The sequence below is a fragment of the Stegostoma tigrinum genome, chromosome 6 (genome assembly GCF_030684315.1).
Source record: "Stegostoma tigrinum isolate sSteTig4 chromosome 6, sSteTig4.hap1, whole genome shotgun sequence".
In the NCBI taxonomy this organism is placed as follows: domain Eukaryota; kingdom Metazoa; phylum Chordata; class Chondrichthyes; order Orectolobiformes; family Stegostomatidae; genus Stegostoma; species Stegostoma tigrinum.
Genome location: NC_081359.1, coordinates 93,154,096 through 93,177,149, shown reverse-complemented (window position 1 = coordinate 93,177,149; position 23,054 = coordinate 93,154,096). Strand labels below are relative to the sequence as shown.

General features: G+C 42.0%; 1 protein-coding gene across 2 annotated transcripts in view; it reads right to left on the bottom strand.

Moving 5' to 3' along the window:
• mgat4a (alpha-1,3-mannosyl-glycoprotein 4-beta-N-acetylglucosaminyltransferase A) overlaps window positions 1-23,054 on the bottom strand; it is a 261,656-nt gene that overhangs the window by 87,598 nt on the left and 151,004 nt on the right. For both annotated transcript variants that reach the window (XM_059646773.1, XM_048533263.1), the window contains exons 4-7: window positions 20,684-20,817; window positions 17,663-17,709; window positions 16,772-16,885; window positions 10,059-10,134 (exon numbers count right to left, since the gene is read on the bottom strand). In XM_059646773.1, coding sequence (XP_059502756.1) covers window positions 10,059-10,134; window positions 16,772-16,885; window positions 17,663-17,709; window positions 20,684-20,817 — 371 coding nt within the window. The remainder of the gene's footprint in view (window positions 1-10,058; window positions 10,135-16,771; window positions 16,886-17,662; window positions 17,710-20,683; window positions 20,818-23,054) is intronic.

The following is a 23,054-nucleotide window of genomic DNA, read 5'->3' as shown; positions in this document are numbered from 1 at the left end:
AGCTCAAGTAGTCTGAACTTGCATTCACTTCAGGACACTGATATATTGCATTAAAAAGGGACATAACGCTCCATTAACCAAATCACACATTGGGCAAAAGATGTAAAATGTAGCTGACAGAAGCAATACATGATCCATAGCACTGTGAGGACATACCTCCTCTTGTATCTACACACGTAAATTCACCCTGGATCCTTAGGCAGCACCTTCCAAACCTACAACTACTTTCATCTCAATGGACAAAGGCAGCAGATACATAGGAACACCTCCACCTGCAAGTTCCCCTCCAAGGCAGGTGGGACTAGTTTATTTTGGAATTATGGTCAGCATGGACTAATTGAAACATAGGGCCTGTTTCCATGTTGTATGGCTCTAAGACTCCGCTCCCAGGCTGTGTTCCACTGGTTTACCTAGGCTGCACACTGGCGTCTACTCACAGGCACAGTTCTAGCTCTTTCACAAGCAACTAACTTCAGCAAGCCAGACACCATCCTGGTTTCTGCAAAGTCCATTCTTTCATTAAACAGTGCCTAGAGCTCTTTTCTGAGCCCTAAGCATCTCAGTGTGGAGCTTTTTAATCGCCTCTTGAACCCTACTCCCTCCCCAGAGCTTTTTTGATTTCTAACTGTCCAGAGCAAGCAACAGCATTATCTTTTGCTGTTTGGAGCCTCCTCCTCTGTTTCATTCCTAGTGGTCCCTCTGTCACGAGACTCCAACATGGTGCCATTCTAAGTTTTGCCATTAGCATTCCATGCCACACCAAATGCACATATGTCCTCTTTTCCAGAAAGCCAAATCCTTCAGTTGTAGAAAGGAATCCAGGACAAAGCATGTCTAGCCCATCATGTGGCTGCAACCTGCGCATTTGCTAAAACCCCTTGGGCCTGCAAGGTAGTCCCCTGCACAGCCTCCCACTCAAATTACATTAAAAATGAAGTACTAGACGCTGGAAACTTGAAATAAATGCTGGAGGACCTCAGCAGGTCTAGCAACATCTGTGGAGAGAGGAACAACAAAAAAAACTGATATTTCATGACTGTAGTGAGTGGAACCAGGTTGACCTTGTTGACAGTATGTCATTGATTGGTGTTGTCAATCTGGAGGCCTTGGCTGGTCAACACAACCAGGAGACTCAAATCTCCCCAGCTGATGTGTCTAACTCTGAGCTGGATGCTACAGCCAGTGTATTGTGAGTAAGTAAATAAAGGGTAACTTGGTGATGGGATACCGCCCTCTATAGTTATTTCAGCGACCATATGACTCTTCCTTTGAACTTTCAGGAAAATTCCAGCACTTTGTTTTTATTTCAGAATTAAGGTAAATTAGAGTTTCCAAACAGGTCTTTCTAATTTATTTACCCATTTGTATCCAGCCATCCATCTCTCGTTTGGAACGATGTTTTGTTTCTTTACCCATCACCATAAAATTTTTTGTCAATTAATCCCTGAGCTGTTACTGACCTTCCGGTTTTAATCTTCTTCCCCCAGCCACTTACTCCACTTAAATCTCCAACTTTACCCACTCTGTGGAAAGACCATTTGCCTTTGAAAAACTAACATCGTCTCCCTTCACACTAGCTGAGCATTTCTAGCATTTTCCCTGCCTACTTCAGATTTTTGCATCATCTAAGTTCCTTAGTTTTATTATATGGAGATGAAGCAGGATGTTGACAATTGAAGCAAATAAACAATAACTAATTTCAGGAATGTATATGGACATCTGGGAGCCCTGGTCAATGGTTAATAGGAAGCTCTGATTCCGATTCCGCATATGCAACACACTAAACAGCTGTGCATATGTAGGCCATGGGGCACTTCATTATCACACTCATTAACGGCTGCTGTAGCCATCGTTTTAAGATAGTAATTAAACACGATTAAATCTTCACAATTTACTTAAAGCTCAAAGCCTCATCAAGAGCTGAACACATCCCAAAATGCAAAGCCACGTAAAAATGTAGGCTCGGCTTTTCAATTTCATACAAATACTTGACTTCCCACATTACACCACTGCATAACAACATTTATGCAAGACTGAACCAATTAATATTAAAATTAATATTAATTAAGAAAATGTTCAACTCCACTGGAATATAGACTATTAGTTTTAGCCACAGACATTAACATTATTCAACCAGATGATTTCAATGTGGCTCCTCAGTACGTTCCTGTGTTGGCAGATAGCTTTAAGGCAAAACTCTTTTTCTTGCAAATTACAGTTCTGGCCAATCTGGGCTGTCCAACTTATCAAGCTGTAAGACATCTGCTGGGCACTTTTCCAGCATTCATGTGGCTACAACTGTAGTAAATGGAGTTAATTCTAACTGTGTGATTTGCTAATAAAACAGAGTCATCAGAGGAATGCAACATAACACTTGTGGCCGTAAGGTAAGGTGAAGCCGCAGTAAGATGTTTCTTAATTCAATTACTGTTTCCTTATTTCTCAAATTTGGTGAACATTCCCCTTTCACCTTAAAAATATGTCGCCCTGTTTTGAACTCCCATACCCTAGGGAAAAGGCCCTTGCTATTTATCTACATATACCCCTCATGATTTTATAAATATCTCTAAGATCCCCTCTCTATGTGAAATGAACTGCCAGAGGAAGTGGTGAATGCAGGTACAGTTACGTCATTGAAAAGCAATGTGGACACTTACATGAATAGGAAACGTTTAGAGGGATATGGGTCAACACAGGCAAACGGGATTAGTTTAGTTTGGGAGATTTGTTGAGCATGGACTAATTGGACCAAAAAGTCTATTTTCATGCTGTATCACTCTGACTCTGTAAAAAGGAACAAATCTCAGACTTCAAGTCGAGATAGCAAGAACTGCCTAACTGGAGTCACAGATAGCACAGTGTGGAGCTGGAGGACCACGGCAGGCCAGGCAGCATCAGAGGGGCAGCAAAATTGACATTTTGGGTCCCAACCCTTCTTCAGAAGTTGGGGGGGGGGGAAGGGAGCTCAGAAACAAAGAGAGAGGGGAGGAGTAGGGCTGGGGCTGGTAGATGGGATGGTGATAGGTGAGTGCAGGCAGGGAGTGATGGGCATAGGTCAGTGAGGTGGGAGGGGCAGACAGGGGGAGAGAAGAATGACATCACCTGCAAACTGGAGGAGTAGCACCTCATATTCTGCCTTTCGTCCCCAGCTCCTTGACCTTACATAACCTGTCCATCCCTCCCACCTATCCGCCACTCCCATCTCACTGACCAATCCCCACCACTCCCTACCTGCACGACTAGATCTTTTGATTGAGCAGGTTGATTTATGAAAGAAGATTAGATGGATTGGGCTTGTTTCCACTGGAGTTTAGAAGGGTGACGGATGATTTAAAGAAGTATATCGGATCCTAAATAGTCTTAACAAGGTGGATGTGGGGGAGTCCAGGAATAGGGGACACTGTTTTAATTTTAGGATTGTCCTTTCAGGTGTGGGGAAATCCTACTGTCAGAGATTTGTCTCACTTTGGAACACTGCCTCAGGAGGTGGCGGAGCTGAGGTCATTGAATATTTTTAAGGTAGAGGTAGATAGATTCTCATTAAGTGAGGGTGATCGGGGGTAGATGGGAAAGTGGAATTTGGAACTCAAACTGATCTTTATTGAATGGCAGAGTAGTTTCAAAAGCTTGGTTGGCTTACTTCTGCTCCTTATTTACATGTTAAGATAACTGTAAAGATAATTTCATTGCAGGAACAAAAACAGAAGTCGCTGGAAAAGCTCAGCAGGTCTGGCAGCATTTGTGAAGAAAAATCAGTGTTACCACTTTGGGTCTGGTGATCCATCCTCAGAACTGGACCCAAAACATTCACTCTGATTTTTCTTCACAGATGCTGCCAGACCTGCTGAGCTTTTCCAGCGACTTCTGTTTTTGTTCCTGATTTTCGGCATCCACAATTCTTTCAGTTTTTAATTTTACAACAGGTTTCATATTGTTAATTGTAACAAAATCTCATTCTAAACTCTGAGCTGGCATTACTTCAATGTTTGGTATTTTGGTTTCCCCAATTTTGTATCCGTAAGCATGGTTTTTGTTTTCAAATTTGCCTGTACTTGTCTGTAAGTGTGTTTAAATTTATCCAAAGAACTTTACATAAAAATTTTGAATGGACTGTTTGCAGACTGGCAATCATTAATGTTTACGTGAATATAATCATTGATCAATGAAAAGGATTTCACAACTTCTATAAAATCTATATCTCTCACAGAAAGCTGAAGCAGTATGTAGCAAAAATAATGGATTCCCTTGATATAAAGAATACATTTTATTTTCAATGCTAAAGTTACTGTGACAGATGCTTAGAGTTTAGGCTATTTTAAACCATCAATTGTTGCACTGTTATTGCTCACCAATATCTTTTATCTCAGAAATGCATTCACCTATCAGATGACAACAAACACAAACTCAGTATTCACTCTGCCACAAAGACTTCCATCTCCTTTTATACCATCTTGTTTACTGAACCTTACCTCTATCCCTCAGTTGCTGAAATCCTAATCAAACTCCATGCCTGTTCCATTCAGCTGACCCTGAATTCTGATAGCCATTATCAATTCAAGGTCACAAATCCTTCTCACCTGTGACCTCTTTTCTGCTGACCTACATTCCTCAACCCCAAATGCATCAAATAGGAAATTCTCTTTCTCATATTTGAATCCTTTAATGGACTCATCTTCTCTATTTCTGGTCACATCTGTCAGCCCAGGAACTATGTCCTTCACATACGTCCCCACTCCAAACTCTTCAAGTTGATGTGTACAGCGCAGAAAGAGGCCATTTGGCCCATTGTGGCCTCACTAGTCGACAAAGATCTGACTGCACTAATCCCAGTTCCAACTCCTGGTTTGTAGCCCTTTAGGCAATGGCAACACAAATGAATATCTGAAGGTATGCCAGAAAAACTCAGTAGGTCTGGTAGCATCTATGGAGAGAGAAACAGAGTTAATGTTTCGAGTGAATGTGACTCTTCTTCAAAGCATCCTTCCTGTTGTGGGTGACCAGAAATGCAGTGCTCCAGCTGCACCTAACCAGTGTTTTATACAGTTTCAGCAATAACATCCTTGCTTTTGCATTCTATGCCTCAGTTAATTAGGTCAAGCATTCCATTTGTCTTATTAGCCATATTGTCCACCTGTTCTGCTACCTTTACAGATCTGTGAATATGCATACCAAGCTCTCTTTGATGTTCAGTACTCCAGTGTTGCCAATTAACATTCTTGCAAACAGCCCTGGCGTTTTTCATTATATAAACCAAAGTTGTTGCTGGTGTAGGCATAGTGTTTTGTTCCAGGGAGAGTCTATCATTCAGAATCATTCTTGTGGTCTTGTCAATTCTACATTCTTGTTAGTGAGCAACAGGCTTTATTGGACAGAACTATATACACAGTGTGGTAAACTGAGGCCACTTTACTTGGGACCCGACAGACCCAGACTCCACTTGCATGCGATCTGACTGCTCTATAACATAGTTGCCTTTAAATATAGCTCGAGTAAAGATACAATTACCTTTGCCCTACATCACCCACGTTGTTTTTCTTTTTACAGCACCCTTTATTACTGCTAACATTTAACCACAAATGCTTGCCCTCTGCTAACCACACACAGATCTCTTGCACTTGAGGGGCTGATCTCCAACGGCATTCTCAGTTCTCTTGTAGGATGTGGCATGTTGTGTTCGCTTGTTCCCTTGGAGGGCTAACACATTGGTGGGGTGAAATGACAATAACTGTCTTTGGCCTATAACCCATATGAAGAACTGAACATACAAAGTAGTGAAGACAGTGGCTGACAAGAGGAGACTCCAGCATCTGGATGATCACAGCCCCTCTGCCTTGTTCATTGATTGACGGTTAAGTGTAATAGACAAGAATTATAATGGAGGATATTATGAAGCTTACACTGGGGTTGAGATAAAGCTTTCTCTATTACTTCTGGGAGAGGGATCTCTCTCTCTCACACACACACACACACACACACACAGGAACACTTCAAGTACTCCGGGAGAAAGTGAGAACTTATCATCATGGACAACAGAATGAATTGCCATAGCTGCTAAATAGAAAACTCTTCATAGAATCCCTACAGCGTGGAAGCAGGCCATTCTGCTCATCAAATCTACACTGACCCTCTGAAGAGCATCCTACCCAAACCCACAGCCCACCTACCCTATCCCTGTAATCCTGCAGTTTCCATGGCTAATCCACCTAACCTGCACACCTTTGCACTGTGGGAGGAAACTGGAGCACCTGGAGGTAACCAGCATAGACACAGGAAGAATGTGCAGACGATAATTAGACAGTCACCTGAGGAGGAAATCAAACATGGGTCTCTGGCACCTGTGAGACAGGAGTGTTAACCACTGAGTCCTTGTGTGGTACTCTGAATTACAGAGCTACTTGGAAGAGTAACTTCCTTCCACAGGTGATTGATGCCATTGTAGCAAGATGCAGCACACTTCAGGGCTCGTACTCAGATCCTAAGCTCCACATTTTAGTGGAGGACTGTCTGAGGATGCCTTCTCTCAACTATGGCCTAGATTAAAAAGAAATGATCCATCTGCTACAGCATCAATTTAAAACTAACTTCTTTCCGACATTCCCTTTAATCCCTGTGCACCAAAACTCATCCTGAGGGTTAGTTTCTTGCTCTGGACCTTTCACTTCCTCTGGGAAGAGGTCATCCTGCCTCTCTGCATCCTGTTTTAGATAGTGTTTAATTTTCTGCACTGTTTGTGCAGCCTTAACAGTCCTTCTCTTTACACTCAACTCTCTATAAAACTGGCCAGATTGCATTCCCACCATTGGAGTTTCTCTGTGGTTTGAAACGCACCCTATCTCTTCATGTGTCTGTCACAGTGTGTTTCCTATGTGCTCATTTCTTCCTCACTTTTGTAGGCACTTTCATTTCCATACTACTTTACCATAGCTAATTGATTTCTTCCTCTTGCTAGCTATGTGCTGCTGTAGAACTTAGCCTCTTTCTGCAGCTTCTGCGCAGCCTTTCCTACTCTGCTGCTTAGTGCCTAAATACAGCTCAAATTGTGTCATTGGTTGACCCCTACTACCACTGGGCAGCACCTTGGATATTTTCCCACCTCTGGGTTTGGATCACTTGCATCTTCCAATTACTAGCATCACCTTAGTATCTGGTTTCATGAGCCTAGTCACTGTTGCCGCCATGTAGCAATATGAGATCTACATCCTCACGAGTGCATAGCAACAGACTTTATTAAACATAAAATTATGTTGGAAAGAGAGGACATTTCACTTGCAGCTTTATAAACCAGGCTCTAGCTCCACTGATAGCTCTATGACACTGCTCCATCTGCACATGTTCAGTGCATATATTCACAGAAAGGATACAAAACCCTTTATTCTACAAATCCTAATCTGTTCTGCGCACAAATCCTCATAAGTCGGCCAGATTCCAGATTTCTATCATGTTACACCAAGAGCAACTGTCATGGAATGAACAATATGTTTTTTTGGGCTCCCAGTGGGGAGTTACTCAAGCATCTATTCAACAGCCCAAAGATAGGAACATCTTTTGGTAAAGTGGATGGAGTGGAGAGGTAGATGAAGGAGGAAACTGGAGTTGTACTTCTTCTGAAGGGGAGGTAGTGGCATGGTATGACAATCACTGGTCAGGCAGAGCCATACGGCATAGAAACAGCCCACCATCATTATGCCAACCAACAAATACTAAACTACACAAATCCCATCTACCTGTATTCCACCTAAAAAAGCCAGTTGTCCAAGTTAATGTCCTGGGGACATGGGTTTAAAACTCACCGTGGCAGCTATTACAATTTCAATTCAATTTTAAAAATACTTCCATTAAAGAAGGAAATATACTATCTTTATCAAGTCTAGCCTATATGTGTCTCCAGGCTCATTCTTTGCTGACATGTCCTAGCATGCTGAGCAAGCCATAGTCACATCAAACTGCTGTGCATTATTCCAACGTGCCATTCCATCACAGTAGCAGGAAAAGCCAACAACAAAACTTATCCAGTTTCATACCCACTAACCTGGAACTGCTTGGATAAAGACTGGGGGGTGATGTGCAGTATTTTTGTTTATTCATGCACAGGATGAGGGCGTCGCTGACCAGGCAGCATTTATTGGCCATCCCTAATTGCCCTGCGGCGAGTTGAGAGTCAACTACATTGCTGTGGGTCTGGAGTCACATGTAGGCCAGGCCAGGTAATGATGGCAGTTTCCTTCCCTAAAGGACATTAATGAACGAGATGGGTTTTTCCAACAATCAACAATGGATTCATGGCTATGGTCATGGTCATTATTAGATTCTTAATTCCAGATATTTATTGATTCAAATTTGACCATCGGCCATGGCAGGATTCAAATCTGGGTCCCCAGAACATTAGAAGATAATAAAATGTGAGGCTGGATGAACACAGCAGGCCAAGCAGCATCTCAGGAGCACAAAAGCTGACGTTTCGGGCCGAGACCCTTCATCAGAGAGGGGGATGGGGAGAGGGAACTGGAATAAATAGGGAGAGAGGGGGAGGCGGACCGAAGATGGAGAGTAAAGAAGATAGGTGGAGAGAGTATAGGTGGGGAGGTAGGGAGGGGATAGGTCAGTCCAGGGAAGACGGACAGGTCAAGGAGGTGGGATGAGGTTAGTAGGTAGCTGGGGGTGCGGCTTGGTGTGGGAGGAAGGGATGGGTGAGAGGAAGAACCGGTTAGGGAGGCAGAGACAGGTTGGACTGGTTTTGGGATGCAGTGGGTGGGGGGGAAGAGCTGGGCTGGTTGTGTGGTGCAGTGGGGGGAGGGGACGAACTAGGCTGGTTTAGGGATGCAGTAGGGGAAGGGGAGATTTTGAAACTGGTGAAGTCCACATTGATACCATATGGCTGCAGGGTTCCCAGGCGGAATATGAGTTGCTGTTCCTGCAACCTTCGGGTGGCATCATTGTGGCAGTGCAGGAGGCCCATGATGGACATGTCATCTAGAGAATGGGAGGGGGAGTGGAAATGGTTTGCGACTGGGAGGTGCAGTTGTTTGTTGCGAACTGAGCGGAGGTGTTCTGCAAAGCGGTCTCCAAGCCTCCGCTTGGTTTCCCCAATGTAGAGGAAGCCGCACCGGGTACAATGGATGCAGTATACCACATCGGCAGATGTGCAGGTGAACCTCTGCTTAATGTGGAATGTCATCTTGGGGCCTGCGATAGGAGTGAGGGAGGAGGTGTGGGGACAAGTGTAACATTTCCTGCGGTTGCAGGGGAAGGTGCCGGGTGTGGTGGGGTTGGAGGGCAGTGTGGAGCGAACAAGGGAGTCACGGAGAGAGTAGTCTCTCCGGAAAGCGGACAGGGGAGGGGATGGAAAAGTGTCTTGGGTGGTGGGGTCGGATTGTAAATGGCGGAAGTGTCGGAGGATGATGCGTTCATGGTATCAATGTGGACTTCACCAGTTTCAAAATCTCCCCTTCCCCTACTGCATCCCTAAACCAGCCTAGTTCGTCCCCTCCCCCCACTGCACCACACAACCTGCCCAGCTCTTCCCCCCCACCCACTGCATCCCAAAACCAGTCCAACCTGTCTCTGCCTCCCTAACCGGTTCTTCCTCTCACCCATCCCTTCCTCCCACACCAAGCCGCACCCCCAGCTACCTACTAACCTCATCCCACCTCCTTGACCTGTCCGTCTTCCCTGGACTGACCTATCCCCTCCCTACCTCCCCACCTATACTCTCTCCACCTATCTTCTTTACTCTCCATCTTCGGTCCGCCTCCCCCTCTCTCCCCCTATTTATTCCAGCTCCCTCTCCCCATCCCCCTCTCTGATGAAGGGTCTAGGCCCGAAACGTCAGCTTTTGTGCTCCTGAGATGCTGCTTGGCCTGCTGTGTTCATCCAGCCTCACATTTTATTATCTTGGAATTCTCCAGCATCTGCAGTTCCCATTATCTCTCCCCAGAACATTATCTGGGTCTCTGGATTAACAGTCCAGTGATAATATCACCTCCCCTAAATGCAGAAGAGGAAATTATACAGTGATGTTTAAAGGTTCTTAAAAGCACAACAAGCTGTCGGATAATTACCTGAACATAATAAATCCCTTTTTTCTGGGCATACATCATAAGGAAACAATAATCCAAGTTCTGTTTTGTTCGCCATCTGAAAAATAACACAGAAGTGTTTGTAAATGGATAAAAGGTAATTAGTTCAACATGACAAAAAGAAGTAGGAAAAAGCTCTTTGTCTTGCAATAATTTACTTTCTGTACACAGAAAATCATTGTGAAAGATAACACAGTGTAGAGCTGGAGGAACACAGCAGGCCAGGCAGCATCAGAGGAACAGGAAAGCTGATGTTTCGGGTCGGGACCCTTCTTCAGAAATGACAGTGAAAGGCTTTTTAAAGAAAGGTCAGCACCTACATAAAGTAAGCGAGTAACCCCATCAACATCAACAACTTCAGAAGACTATTGTTTAGCAAGGACAGCAGTTTGTTTTATCTTCTTTAATCAAGCCAAGAGCCATCTTGTTCATTTCTACTTAAATAAATCGTTGTTAAAGAAACTTCCTAACCATTTGCAAACAGTCAAAATATTCTGAAATCACTAAAAGAAATCCAGGTATTGCTGCATAAAGGGACATTTTGCTGAGGCTTTTTGTCTTACATTCATCAGGACTTATAGCAAGAATGCCAACTGAAGGGGTCAACCAACAGTTATACTGCATCAGAGGTCAGTACTGATTGGGTCACAAGTAGACTCTGATTGACAAAGGTGTTGTCATGGAGAATACACCCATGAATGCTGATTGACAGTTAACCTTTTATAATGTTATATCAGGACTCGATGTTGGAACATTGACAGTGTCATTGTCTTCATGTTTTTGAGTAAACAATGGATAAGGCCTCTTTTCATGTACCGCCTTATTGTGGTCATGTGCATTTCAAAGAACTGGAAACTGACCACTATATTTCATATTCACCAATACACACATGACCCATGTTGACAAAAAAGCTTCTCAAACACAGCAGAGTGTTAAGAAATTTTACAAAAAAGGTCCAAAGGGAAATCTTTTCAAGTATAATAAGTAAATGAAATATAGTTAGCAAGTAGTAACATGAGTGTAAGTACTTCACATACAAAAGTACTCAACTGTAGAATTTCTTTATTCTTTTAAGTAATTTGAAGAATAGGTTGAAAGGAACAAGGTTTCCTCCACTTGATTACAAATATGTGATTTAGCTTTACCAAGTTCAAGAATGATTTAGCCTTCACTGTAACCAGCTCAGTCAGTATAAACTTCGGTCATAGATCCGAAAGAAATTAGGGCATGGTCTTAACACAACTAACTGATTAAAAAAAGGCAAAGTCGTTATTCTAGAAAGTCATTTTCAGAGTACTGTACTGAAAAAAAAATCAAAAATGAGTGTTTGATTTCCTTCCACCTTCCTTAACAAAGGATGGTAGTGAATATCAGCTTAAAATAATCTAAACCATGCACACTGAATAGCTTATCATTAAACCTTAATTGTTATTAATTGTTAGTGAGTTGTGAATTAGCTCTAATTAAGCCATCTTATTGAACTATGCTAAGATCACCTTTAGTGATCCTTCCTGCTTTTGTGGAAGTCATGTTGCTATGGCTGCAACTAGGAAGCACTAGGAAGCAACCTAAGGTAGCACAACATAGGAGCAAATTACTGCAGGAGCTGGAATTACAAAAAAAAATGCTGGAGATCACTGCAGGTCAGGTGGCATTCACAGAGAGAGAGCAAGCTAACGACATAGACATAGCATCCCTACAGTGTAGAAACAGGCCCTTCAGCCCAACAAGTCTACACTGACCCACCCAGACCCATCCCCTTATAACCCACCTAAGCTGCACATCCCTGAACACTACAGGCAATTTAGCATGGCCAATCCACCTCACCTGCACATCTTTGGTCTGCGGGAGGAAACTGGAGCACCCAGAGGAAACCCACTAAGACAAAGGGAGAATGTGCAAACTCCACACAGACAGTCACTGGAGGGTGGAGTTGAACCCAGATCCCTGGCACTGTGAGGCAGCGGTGCTAACCACCAAGCCACCAATGTTTCAAGGTTCGATGACTCTTCATAAAAGAGCTTCATTAGAGCCTATGGTGGAATATTAACAGTAGTAGCCAATGAAGAGGCTGAGGCCAATATCAATTTCATGTTGACTGTCACTATGTTTGTGTAGCCAGGAATAGTGTATGTTAACAATGGGGGACTCTTGAGAAGTACATTTTCATGCCAAAGCCCAGGAGACAATGGATTGAGATGTCAGCCTGATGGAAGCTTACCAGGTCTTTTTTGATGGTCTCCCCTCTCCCCATACCATTGCAGGTCCTCCCAAAGTGGGCAAAATGACTAAAGAGAGCAATATTGCAGAAAGTCTGAGAGGCCAGAGACAACCCGATTGTAACCCACTTCCAGGAAGACGGATCTGGGTTCTGACATGGTTTGAGTGTTTGAATTTCCAAGTTGCTCAGCTAGTAGGCAGACCCCTCCTCACTTCAAAGCTAATGTCTGGCTTTGTTAGTTTGCTGTTTTTCACATTTTGTGTTGCTTATTAAGGGCCATATTATCCATGTTAACATGTGAATGATATCTTTAGCTAAACCAATATTAGAGCAACCACACGTACCCTGACCTCTATCACTGTTCAGAAAAAGACAGCCATGTGACACAGCACTTGCATGACATGGTGCTAATATTGTGGCGTTCTGAAAGCACTCAGAAGGAAATGACATAAGTCATGTGTTGATCAGTTCCACATGACACCCCAGGTTGACATAAATTCTAAAAAAAACCTCCCTTTGACCCTTCCTTCATCTGTGTCCTTACAATGCTTCAGTGAGCACAGAGGCTGAAACTTTGCCTTGACATGTTTGAACATTTACTGTGACAGCAATTAACCTGAGAGAGGCAGCTTTGTGCGGCTTTTCTCTCCAGATTTCTGTGCTAAGAGGGATGTGGAGATATGAACTTCCAATTGGACAACTCCCAACCTTGAATGTCACTGTACTTCTCTGAAAGGCTCACACCGAGGATCAATATTACCCTTTTGGGACAATAAGTGATTCTGTACTCTCATCCCTAAGGAGGGTGAGTGCAGGCCCTGACATATTCCCCAGATCTTGCCCTCGGAATCACTGTCCTCCACATTATTGTGCAATGCCTCGGCTAACATAGATTTATGGACCCTGACATTCCTGGTGATTGAGACAATGCTTCTCATCTCATACATGGGTGTACACTAAACCTATGGCAAAAAGAATGTGATTGCAAACATTGTAACAGTGAAAGTGAGAATATATGAACAAACTGAATGGCTTATTTGCAATGATGTGCCACTTGTGCCACCTTTGTGCCCTCAACAGGTTTCCTTCAGTCTTTGTCACCCACTCTGTCCAGGCTCAAGCCCAGGATGGAGGGAGCCTGTTCTGTCATTGGGCCCTGCGAACTTGGAAGACTTGTGTAATCATACTCTGGTGTCTTACAGCCCAGAGGGCAGAGACCCTGCTGGAAGTCTTCTCTCCAAATGTAAGCCCATCTTTTACAGCTTGAACTGCTCCAGGCTTTGGGATCATAGACTTGGTGGGGGGGAACCTCTGGAGTGCCTGGAGAAGCAGCTTCTGAGGTGCCCTGGTGTTGTTCCTCCTCCTCCTAGCTGCTTCCTGGCACAATCCTGTCTCCCAGAAAGAAAAGGGCACCAGGAGTGATGTCAAGGTCGCTCATCATCCCCCTTGCCTTGCCATTGATGCTGAGGACCCATAGCTGCAGCAGTGGAATGCAGGTCTGAGTGTACTTCTGGTAGCCATTGCGCATTCTGCTGGACCTGGGTCTCAAACCTGGCTGCCACCCTTTCCATAGAGACAGCCAGGCACTGACATGCTGGAGATACCACTGTAGTGAGATCATAGCAGTTGAGATGTGCAGGGAAATATTTAACTATCACTGCAGATCCAATTATAGCAAATGTCTCATTTTCACATTGGAAATGTAGAAGTGTGGTGGTTATAGCTCATTCTATCAAAGATGTATTTCTTGTGACACTGACCAAGATGTTAGCAAGAGCTGTTCCTCAAGAGTATTCCATAGCATCACCATCTATTTGGTTATATTTTATTTTCTAATCAATTTGTTCAGATTTGCTTTCACTTACCTCCTGAGCAGATAGAACTTGAACCCAGGTCTCCTGGTCCAGAAGTAGGGACACTGCATCTGCACTGTGAGAGCCCTCTATTTGGCATACAGATGTTTTTAAATCAGACTGTTCAGAGATGTCACCGCGCACCTCTGTAGCAGGTGGGATCTGAACCCAAGCCTTTTGGTTCAGAGGCAGGAACACTACCACAGTGTCACAAGAACCCTTTATGTAGCACCTACCCTGTTGCTAAAACTGAACTCAACCGTGTGAGTTGTTGAGTCAATTACCTAACCTAATGAAATAATTAAACCTGGTAATCTAACAATTTAATCTACGTGGTCTAATTAAACCAAAATCTTACTGAAAGGCATGCATTTGATTTAAGCGAATAGATGACGAAAGCAGAGCCCTTGTGGTTCAGTGTCCCTGACTCTGATACAGGAGGTCTGGGCTCAAAACCCACTTGTTCTTTGGGTGTGTCAAAACATTGCTGAACAGATTGATTAGAAATTACCTTCAAGTCCCACCTGCCACATCGGTTGATTAAAAAAATGAACAAAGCACGAAAGAACTTGAGATAATACTCAAGACTCAATCTATCTGATTTTTTTTAAACATTAGCTATTTTTTATTAATGGTCTTTTTCTTAATGAGTACAATTCATCATCCAACATTTTCATCCATATCTGGACACTTTCACAATGGTGCCTCTGCTGTTGCTTCAAGATTGCTTATAATCCTGGCAGGGGAACTTTGAGAGGAATGGATGGCTTTCAGCTGGTATCTTTTTCTGTTTTCTGCACAAAGCCAAGTCGAGGTAATTGTAGTTCACCTTTTCCTTGTGAAAAATCTAGCAAACTCATCCGTGTTGCCAGGAGCTTAGATGACCTGATAGACAGCCTGTGCCACAAGTTAATCAAACAATTTGCCCTGGAAGAAATCCAGCGCAGTTATCACCTTGAGCTCAACTTGGCTCTCAACAGTTGGAGGCTTAGCTATTCCAACATAATACAAAAGTTCAATTCTGCAGTTTTTATAATCATGATGATGTTTTAATTGTTGTGATTCAAATGAGATGTTCTAAACTGCAAAATTGTACCACGCACACATAAACACCTATGTTTTTGATGCTGAACTTAAAAAACAAAGTTTAACAGTAAAATAAAGCAATCTGTTTTAACTGATCAAAGTCATGCAACACTCTTGTATTTTAAAAGTGATTGCCTAAAATGCAATGACAGATTCCATATCTGTTTGAGCAATTTATGTCAGCCAAATATAATTTCTGTAATGTTGAACAGAAGGTTTAACACATCTAGTTAATATTGTTAAGTAATTTTAGAAGATTCAAGACTGTTACGATCCTCATGTCTTGAATTAAAATAATGCCAGGCTGTTATTCAAATCAAACACGAAATGGAGAATACATGCTGAAGCACTTTTGTCCTCCATGTATGTTTTACAAATGCACCTAAAGCAAATGTAGCTGGTTTGCAATTTTCATAAAGCTAGGAATTGTGTAAAAGAATCTCAACACTGATTTTTGTGCATGTTTCGTCCAGAACACCCAGATGGGTTTAATGTCCATTAATGGATTTAAATTGAAATTTGATAGCTAAAGCAAGGTCTTGTTCTTCTGTGTGAAGTTCCAGTTTGACAACATTGGGTATAATTATGTGCCAATTGAAAAAAATATCGACAGGAGTTGGAAATCATCTTCCCAGTGATGTCCAATTAAACAGGTCACCTCCAGGTCCACCATCCATCTGAGATAGTTCCCTGAGTTTATGAACCCAATCAATAAGCCTGTAGTCTTGGAAGGATGGCAGACCCTATGGTAGAGGTGGGCACTGCCATGGCTGAGTGGTGACTTCTAGGGGACCTCCATCCTTAGGCATCCTCTGTCAAGATATAAGATTTAATAAAATCCGCACTGGTTTCAGCTGCCAGGCTAGCTGTTTGAAAGGGAATTCTCCCCAAGGGATAGTCACAGGCTGTAACTGTGGCCCTCCAATAGCTATTGCTCCAGTTGGAGTAGATGGGTTGAAGGTAGAAGACCTCACAGGATTCGTCAGAGGTCAGCCACTGGAAACTATCTTTAGGGATTTTTCAGCCTTGACTCTTGGAGGGAGTGTTCTGTGCTAGGGAGATCCTGACATTGTCCCCGGTCAGCTCACAAAATCAGGGTGCCCCTTGTTGCTGCCCTGGTAAACGCTACCAGTGTTAATGTGCCCTTTAGAAGGTAGTCCGGAAGTGGGAACACAGCATCCTGCTGATGCAATAGCAGGATATCTGAATTTTCTTCCAATTCCATGTTGATAAACATTCACCAAAGACAATGTCATTATGGCTACATGGGGCTCATCAATTCATTGACAGATGAGAATGTAGTACGAAGGGTTAATTCTAGCTGTGTAATATGTTATTGAGAAGTTTACTTCACAGAAAATGATGCAATATCATATGATCTTACTCTCTCTTGCAGCCTTGTGGCAAAATGAAGCCACAAATAAGATGTCTGTTAAATAAAGTAGATGGTTTCCTTAGCTCAGCTGACTCTGTAAATGTAGTGTTATGCTCAAGAATATTATAACATATTGCTCACATTCCATAGCAGGGTTTACCTGACACGTTCTTTTGAATCTCCAAAGGTTTCCCTCAGATTTGACAACTCTGGGTAGTAAGCGATAGGAGGTGAAATGACTTCTATTAACCCTGAATTGATTTCAGTGGAAAATCTGTTGACAAACCAAAACAATGTTTCTATACAAATAAAAGTACTTGTACAAAGACTTTTTATTATTCATTGCTTTGGACATTAAAAAGATAAATTGAATTCACACTGATTTGGAAACAGTACGCCTAATACAGAGCAGTTACTGAAATTTAAAGATAAGCCTTATTTGCCTCAGCCAAATATTCTTGATCTCGATGTTCCCAACCAGGAGCACATTAATTGTGATTTAATTGCTGGCTGGTGATCAATGTTTGCAATGTTAAAAGGAAACAAAATATGAACATTTTAAATTAAGTACTACCATAAATAAACAAGTTGAACTTATTGCCTCCAGATGATCATTTTAGCAAAGTGTTGCATATGACAAGTTTTATGACTCAGCTATTTAAGCAAGGCCAAAGTCTTTTTGTTCGCCATTTCAAATGAAATCTATCCCATGGTTTGTGCCCAGAATTTCCTGTCCCTCATTCCAACATGCCATGTACCAGAAAGCACAATCAATTGAATTTACACATTGTATATTGAAGCAACTTTTTCAAAATAAAATTTATCTTTGACGTTCATGTCATGTTCAACTGAACTGAGACACCTTTGAGTGTCCATTTTTAATAACAGAAGAAAGACACAGTGCTTTCGTAACCATTTAAGTAAATGGGCATAGATATTCAGATATGCATTGGCTAAATAATTTAGCTATTCTCTGTAGCATATTCAGACAAAACTGATTAAAGGCTGAAATATATTTTCATGGTACTGCTTTGAATCTAATTTAACTTACTCTTTCTCCAGGTTTTCCAGGACACTATGAACATGGTCAAGATCAGTCTGTTGAGAAAAAGAAAAGTAAAATCTATTGTGATTGAAATTCATAAATTTATAAGATCTACCTGATGCTTCTTTTATTCATTGCCTTGTGGGCTTCATTTTCAAGCTTGCTATACTAAAGGAAGGTAACTTGTTCCCCTTAGAGAAACCACTCCCACAACTGTGCAAGAATGAAAACACCCAGCATGGTACACGGTAACTGGTCTATTGTTTAAAGGAAACAGAAAATTTATGTGTGAACCAGCTGTAGAGCACTGTACCATCCCAAAATAAATTGAGATATAAATAAAGCATAGAATGGAAAACTGCACACGACAAAAGTGTGGTATTTTTCCTCATGCAGGGCTGAGATCATTTTTAAGGCTGTTCCATTCATCTAAAAGGAAAAGAGTATTCATAAAACTATAACACTTGTGCACTAAATCTCAAATGGCATTTGGAGAGCCTGGCAGCAAGTGCACTTCAAAGACAATTGCTTTATATGTTGCAGTAAAGAATCAGAACCAGAGCATTTTATATTTAAAAGGTAAGCTTTGTATTTTATAGAAAGTTTAGGCAATGGTAGAAAACAATCATCACATAACCATTGACAGCAACAAGCCGCAAAATTCATTCTAGGTACAATTTTCTTTCCATCGCATTATAAGCTAATGTCAGAAATTGCTTTCCTGCCTGGTGTAAAGATCTTTCTCTGTGGCAGATATAGTGGCGGCTAGTAACCGTTTTAAAAATATCTTCACACAGTGTACGAAACACATCTCAGTGGCTGTCTGAAAGCTGCAAAAATTACTGGTTTCAAAGAGCATTAATAAACTGCTTAAGGCCTTACTCTTATGGTTCACGAAGTCCACCTGAATTCCTGAACAGAATTACATTTTTCATGCCTTGTAGTTTGCAGCTCTGTATTACAAAAGCTTCTCATTCATGCAAACCGCTTCCTCTCCCTTTACAATTATCATTCTGCATATTTTTGCCAGCTAACTATCTCCAACTGTATATTGTCATCCTTTTTCAAATGGTGCACTTTGATCTGCCTGAGCCTTACTGTTCGCTTTTTCTTCAGCCTGGCATTGTCACCGATTGCTACGGCTTCCAGCTGTTTCTCAAGCTCCCTCCTTACTTCTTGTCCTCACTCACCCACTTTCTTTGTAATTCCATCAATAAACCTATTATATTTATCTTGCGCTGCCTTTCCTAAAATTTCCTCTCTTGCAAAAATTGCTGCAAACTCAGCTAGGTGGTTAAACAGAGACAGAGCTAATCTCCAGGGAGAGGATCAGCTCTAGTCCCTTGGTTTGATGGATGAATTGAACAAGAAGTGATGTGCAGTGCAGCAGTGTAGTTTGAACAGGAATAAAAAGTGAACCTATGGATGGGGAGAGAACAACATGGAAACTGAAACAAGGTTTGTGTCTTGTCATCTCAAAGCCAGGAATAGCAAAACCCTGGATAGTGAAGTCAGGGAGGCTGAACTGAAGAAGCAACATATTTCTCAATTAAGATGGTTGCTAATCTGTTGATTAGAACTCTTCAGGACACCCTGTAGATTTAATTAGTGCCAAGTTCTCTATATTAGGCTGCAAGAGAACAGATTTGGGGCATTAATAGATTTGGCAGGCAAGTTGAATTGGGTGGAAGTGGTGAGAAACGATGCTTAATATCATTTTAAAACCTTAAGTAAAATACAAAGCAAGACATTTTAGCATTGCATTGACTTGGTATGGTTGATCAGCAGCCCATTTTGCAGGATTCCCACACTTCCTGACACTTTAAGCTGAATTCATTAAATTGAAGTGGGAGCGAAAAATTTCTCCAGCATCAAGAAGTATCAGGATGAGGGATTTTGATCTGAGGAAGTGTAGATCATTAAAATTAGAAGGTAATTCTGTTCTTTGACGTGTATAAAGGATAATTTGCAAATCTAGGCAAGAGAACTAGCAGGTTGTCTCCCTGGACCAAGGGAAGCTCAGTTAATGAACTGAAGATATGAAGGGATGCAGGGAGTTGAGGTAAAGCAAGACCATTTGACATTACAACCCACAATGGAACCAACAGCATTGAAGCTTGGAAGCAGTATAAGAGAAAGGCTGCTTTAAACATCTTTAAAACACTTTCAACACTACCTAATAAGATATATTATATTTCTTGTCGGCCAATTTAGATGGTAACTACCTAGGTGCAACATTTTGCTTGCAGAAGAGAGGAAATACTAGGATAGTAGAATTTGAATTCTTCCAAATTTCCCTTTTTTCTCAACTATACGTCTGGGACAACTCGGAACAGAGTCTGAAGGATAATAAACCTCAGAAATCTCATTCCTTTACAGACTAACTGAAATAAACTTCCATAGAATCCCTTCTGTATGGAACAGGCCATTTGATCCGCCAAGTCCACACCAACTCTCCGAACAGCATCCCACCCGGACCCAGGCTATCCCTGTAACCCTGCATTTTCCCCATGGCTAAACCACCTAGCCTGCACATCCCTGGATACTGTGGGCAATTTAGCATGGCCAATCCACCTAACCTGCATATCTTTGGACTGCAGGAGGAAACCGGAGCACCTGGGAGGAAACCCACACAGAGACAAGGAGAATATGCAAACAGCACACAGTCAGTTGAGGGTGGAATCAAACCCGGGACCCTGGCGCTGTGAGGCAACAGTTTTAACTATAGAGCCACTGTGCTGTCCACTTGATGATGTTGACGTATTTCCCAGGATGTAGAGCACACTGTTGGTAAATAGGGTAAGTATTTATTGCCTTCAATAATACTAAAAAGTGACTGGAGCAAGTCAAGAACATTTGAGGATTAGATATGGATAGCGCATAAAGTGGAAACAAAAATAGAGAACTGGTTTTATTTTGGTGATATCTATCACAAAGATACACAATTGGAAATGTTCACATTTATAAGAAGTTTCATTAAAACAGAGAGCCAAATGTAACAATTAACCAAACAGGCAGAATTCTTACCTCTCCTACGAACACCACTATAACACAATCTAGTTTCTCTTCAGGAGACAGCTTATCTATTAATGAGTGAAGTGTTTCTGCAAGATAGGACTTAACTTTTCTCTTCACCGTTGGAATCCCCAAAACTAAGGACACTAGAAGCAAAAGAATTGACAGACAATTAGACAAAAATGTGACCCAAAGTTGAACCACATTGCCAAAGGCAATTTAATGCAGGGAAAAAAAAACATTGAAACAGAGAATAAAGTTGAATTCTCATTGCAAATCCTACCAAGAGCTTTTTTGTTTGGCAATGCTCTCGAGCTTTCTTTCACTATAAAGAGGAAATTAATAGAAGGTTAAAGCTAATGACCATAATCACTCACGCAAAAGAAAATGATTGCCAGAATAATTGATCTGTAATAAATACTGTTAAATACATCAAGCAAAATGTGACTAGATGTTGGGTGGGGTTATAAGCATAACCTATTTTAACAATTCACAGTTGCTTAATAATAGTCTAAAATACAGTGAAAAATGCAGCATTTATTAATGTCTAACCTCCCACATCAGCAATATCCCAGACCAACCCACAGTCCAGAGTTCATAGCAGTGTGACAACAGTCACTGAACATAAGCTTTTAGCACTGTTGTACCATCTCAGCAGCCAGTCAAGCAAATCAAGATGTGGCTGTGAAAAATAAAACAAAATCCAGTTGTAACCTTAAAATAGTTACTGTCACCAGCTTGTTAGATTGTTGTAGTATGGAAACAGGCCATTCAAATTTGAGCCAATGTTTTTTATTCTTGTGTCACCTTGTCATCACCTGCTATTCTGTTTGTTCCCAGCCATCTAAAGGTTGGCCCATTCATTGACACTTCTGCAGCATGCTCGTCCATTCAGAATTTTGCTGCTACTACTATAGGCCCATGGCGGCATATTCAGGTTACTCAGGTCCTGCTGCAGGCCAGCAAGTGTTGTGTAATTACTTTCCTGACCATGAAAAATCCCAGGACATCTCCCTATTGTTTTGAGCAGCAGCATCATCACCCCACAATGAATATCTTGGGGTGTAGAAATTGAGCAGAAATTTAAATGAGTTAGTTACTGATGCCGTGGTTATGGAGAATGCAGAAGCTCGGTGATCGATGCAAAACAACCATCCCTCAAAGTTGCTCCATCAATACATGGATCTAGTCATGTTTATAGTGCAATACCTGCTACTTCTCTGTGTCAGTTGCAGCAATATTGAGGAAGACTGAAACCTGGCCTACCTTGAGTCTTCACTTGAAAGGCACCTGTGACCAGTTTAATATTCACTGCCGCTATTGCTGGTGCTCCATGACAGAGGTACATATGACTGACACAGTGCACTCGATTGAGATCTTTCTTGTTAATTTGTGAAATGTAGTCAGTGCCGGCAAAGCTAGGATTTGTTTCCCGTACCTAATTTGTCTTCAAAAGGCTGTGGTGTGCAATCTTCTTGAATCACAGCAGTCCATGTAGTGCATCCAATGAGCTGCTAGAGAGGGAATTACAGAGTGTTGACCTAGTGACTGTGAAGGATATAATTCTAAAGTCAGGATAGTATAAGACCTGGAGGATAACTTGCCAGGCTGAATCTTAGCACTTTTCTAGCTGAAGATGGATGGAAACAATGAGCCTTTTGTTTTTATAAAAACTCTGGCCTGCCAGGCTCCTTCATCCTTGGGGACGGGGGATGTTTATAGAGCCTCCTCTTACAGTGAGTTAACTGTCCACTGCCATTCGTGATTGGACGTAACAGGAGAACACAAGTTTGATTTGATCGACTGGCTGTGATCTCAGGGTTCAGAGTGTGCCACCTGAAGAAGTCTTGTCTACTCTGACATGCATGTACCCGTACATCATGTTGTTTCTGTATGTGACGGACAGTGCAGCAAAGGTCCTTATGTGGCGAGGTGCAAATTTACCAACGAGCAAGTTCCAGAAGAACAGTTATTCTGGCACCAGCTGCAGCTGGAAGATATGTTGATAGCTTGGTACTCCTCTGTAAAAGATTCTAGGCTGTGAAGGCAATGGGATCCAACTTCATTCATCACCTGAAACCATTTGGGATGTCTAAAGTTTATCCTATTTTGGTTCTTAGACCTCGCCTGAATTTTGGTAGCTGGCAGTCACCAATAATCAATGCAAAAAGTTTGCCACTTGCAGTTTGGCATGTTTCAGCTGGTTCAGATACACAGTAGAGTGCAAGGGATTGGTTATCTTAGTTGCCTGGTTTATGTTGCTAAATGATGCCAACAACATGTATTCAATTCCCAAAACAGCTGATGTTAATGTGAAAGATTCTCCTTTTCACCCTCTCCCCTCACTTGAGGAGTAGTGACCCTACCCTCAGGTTAAGCTACC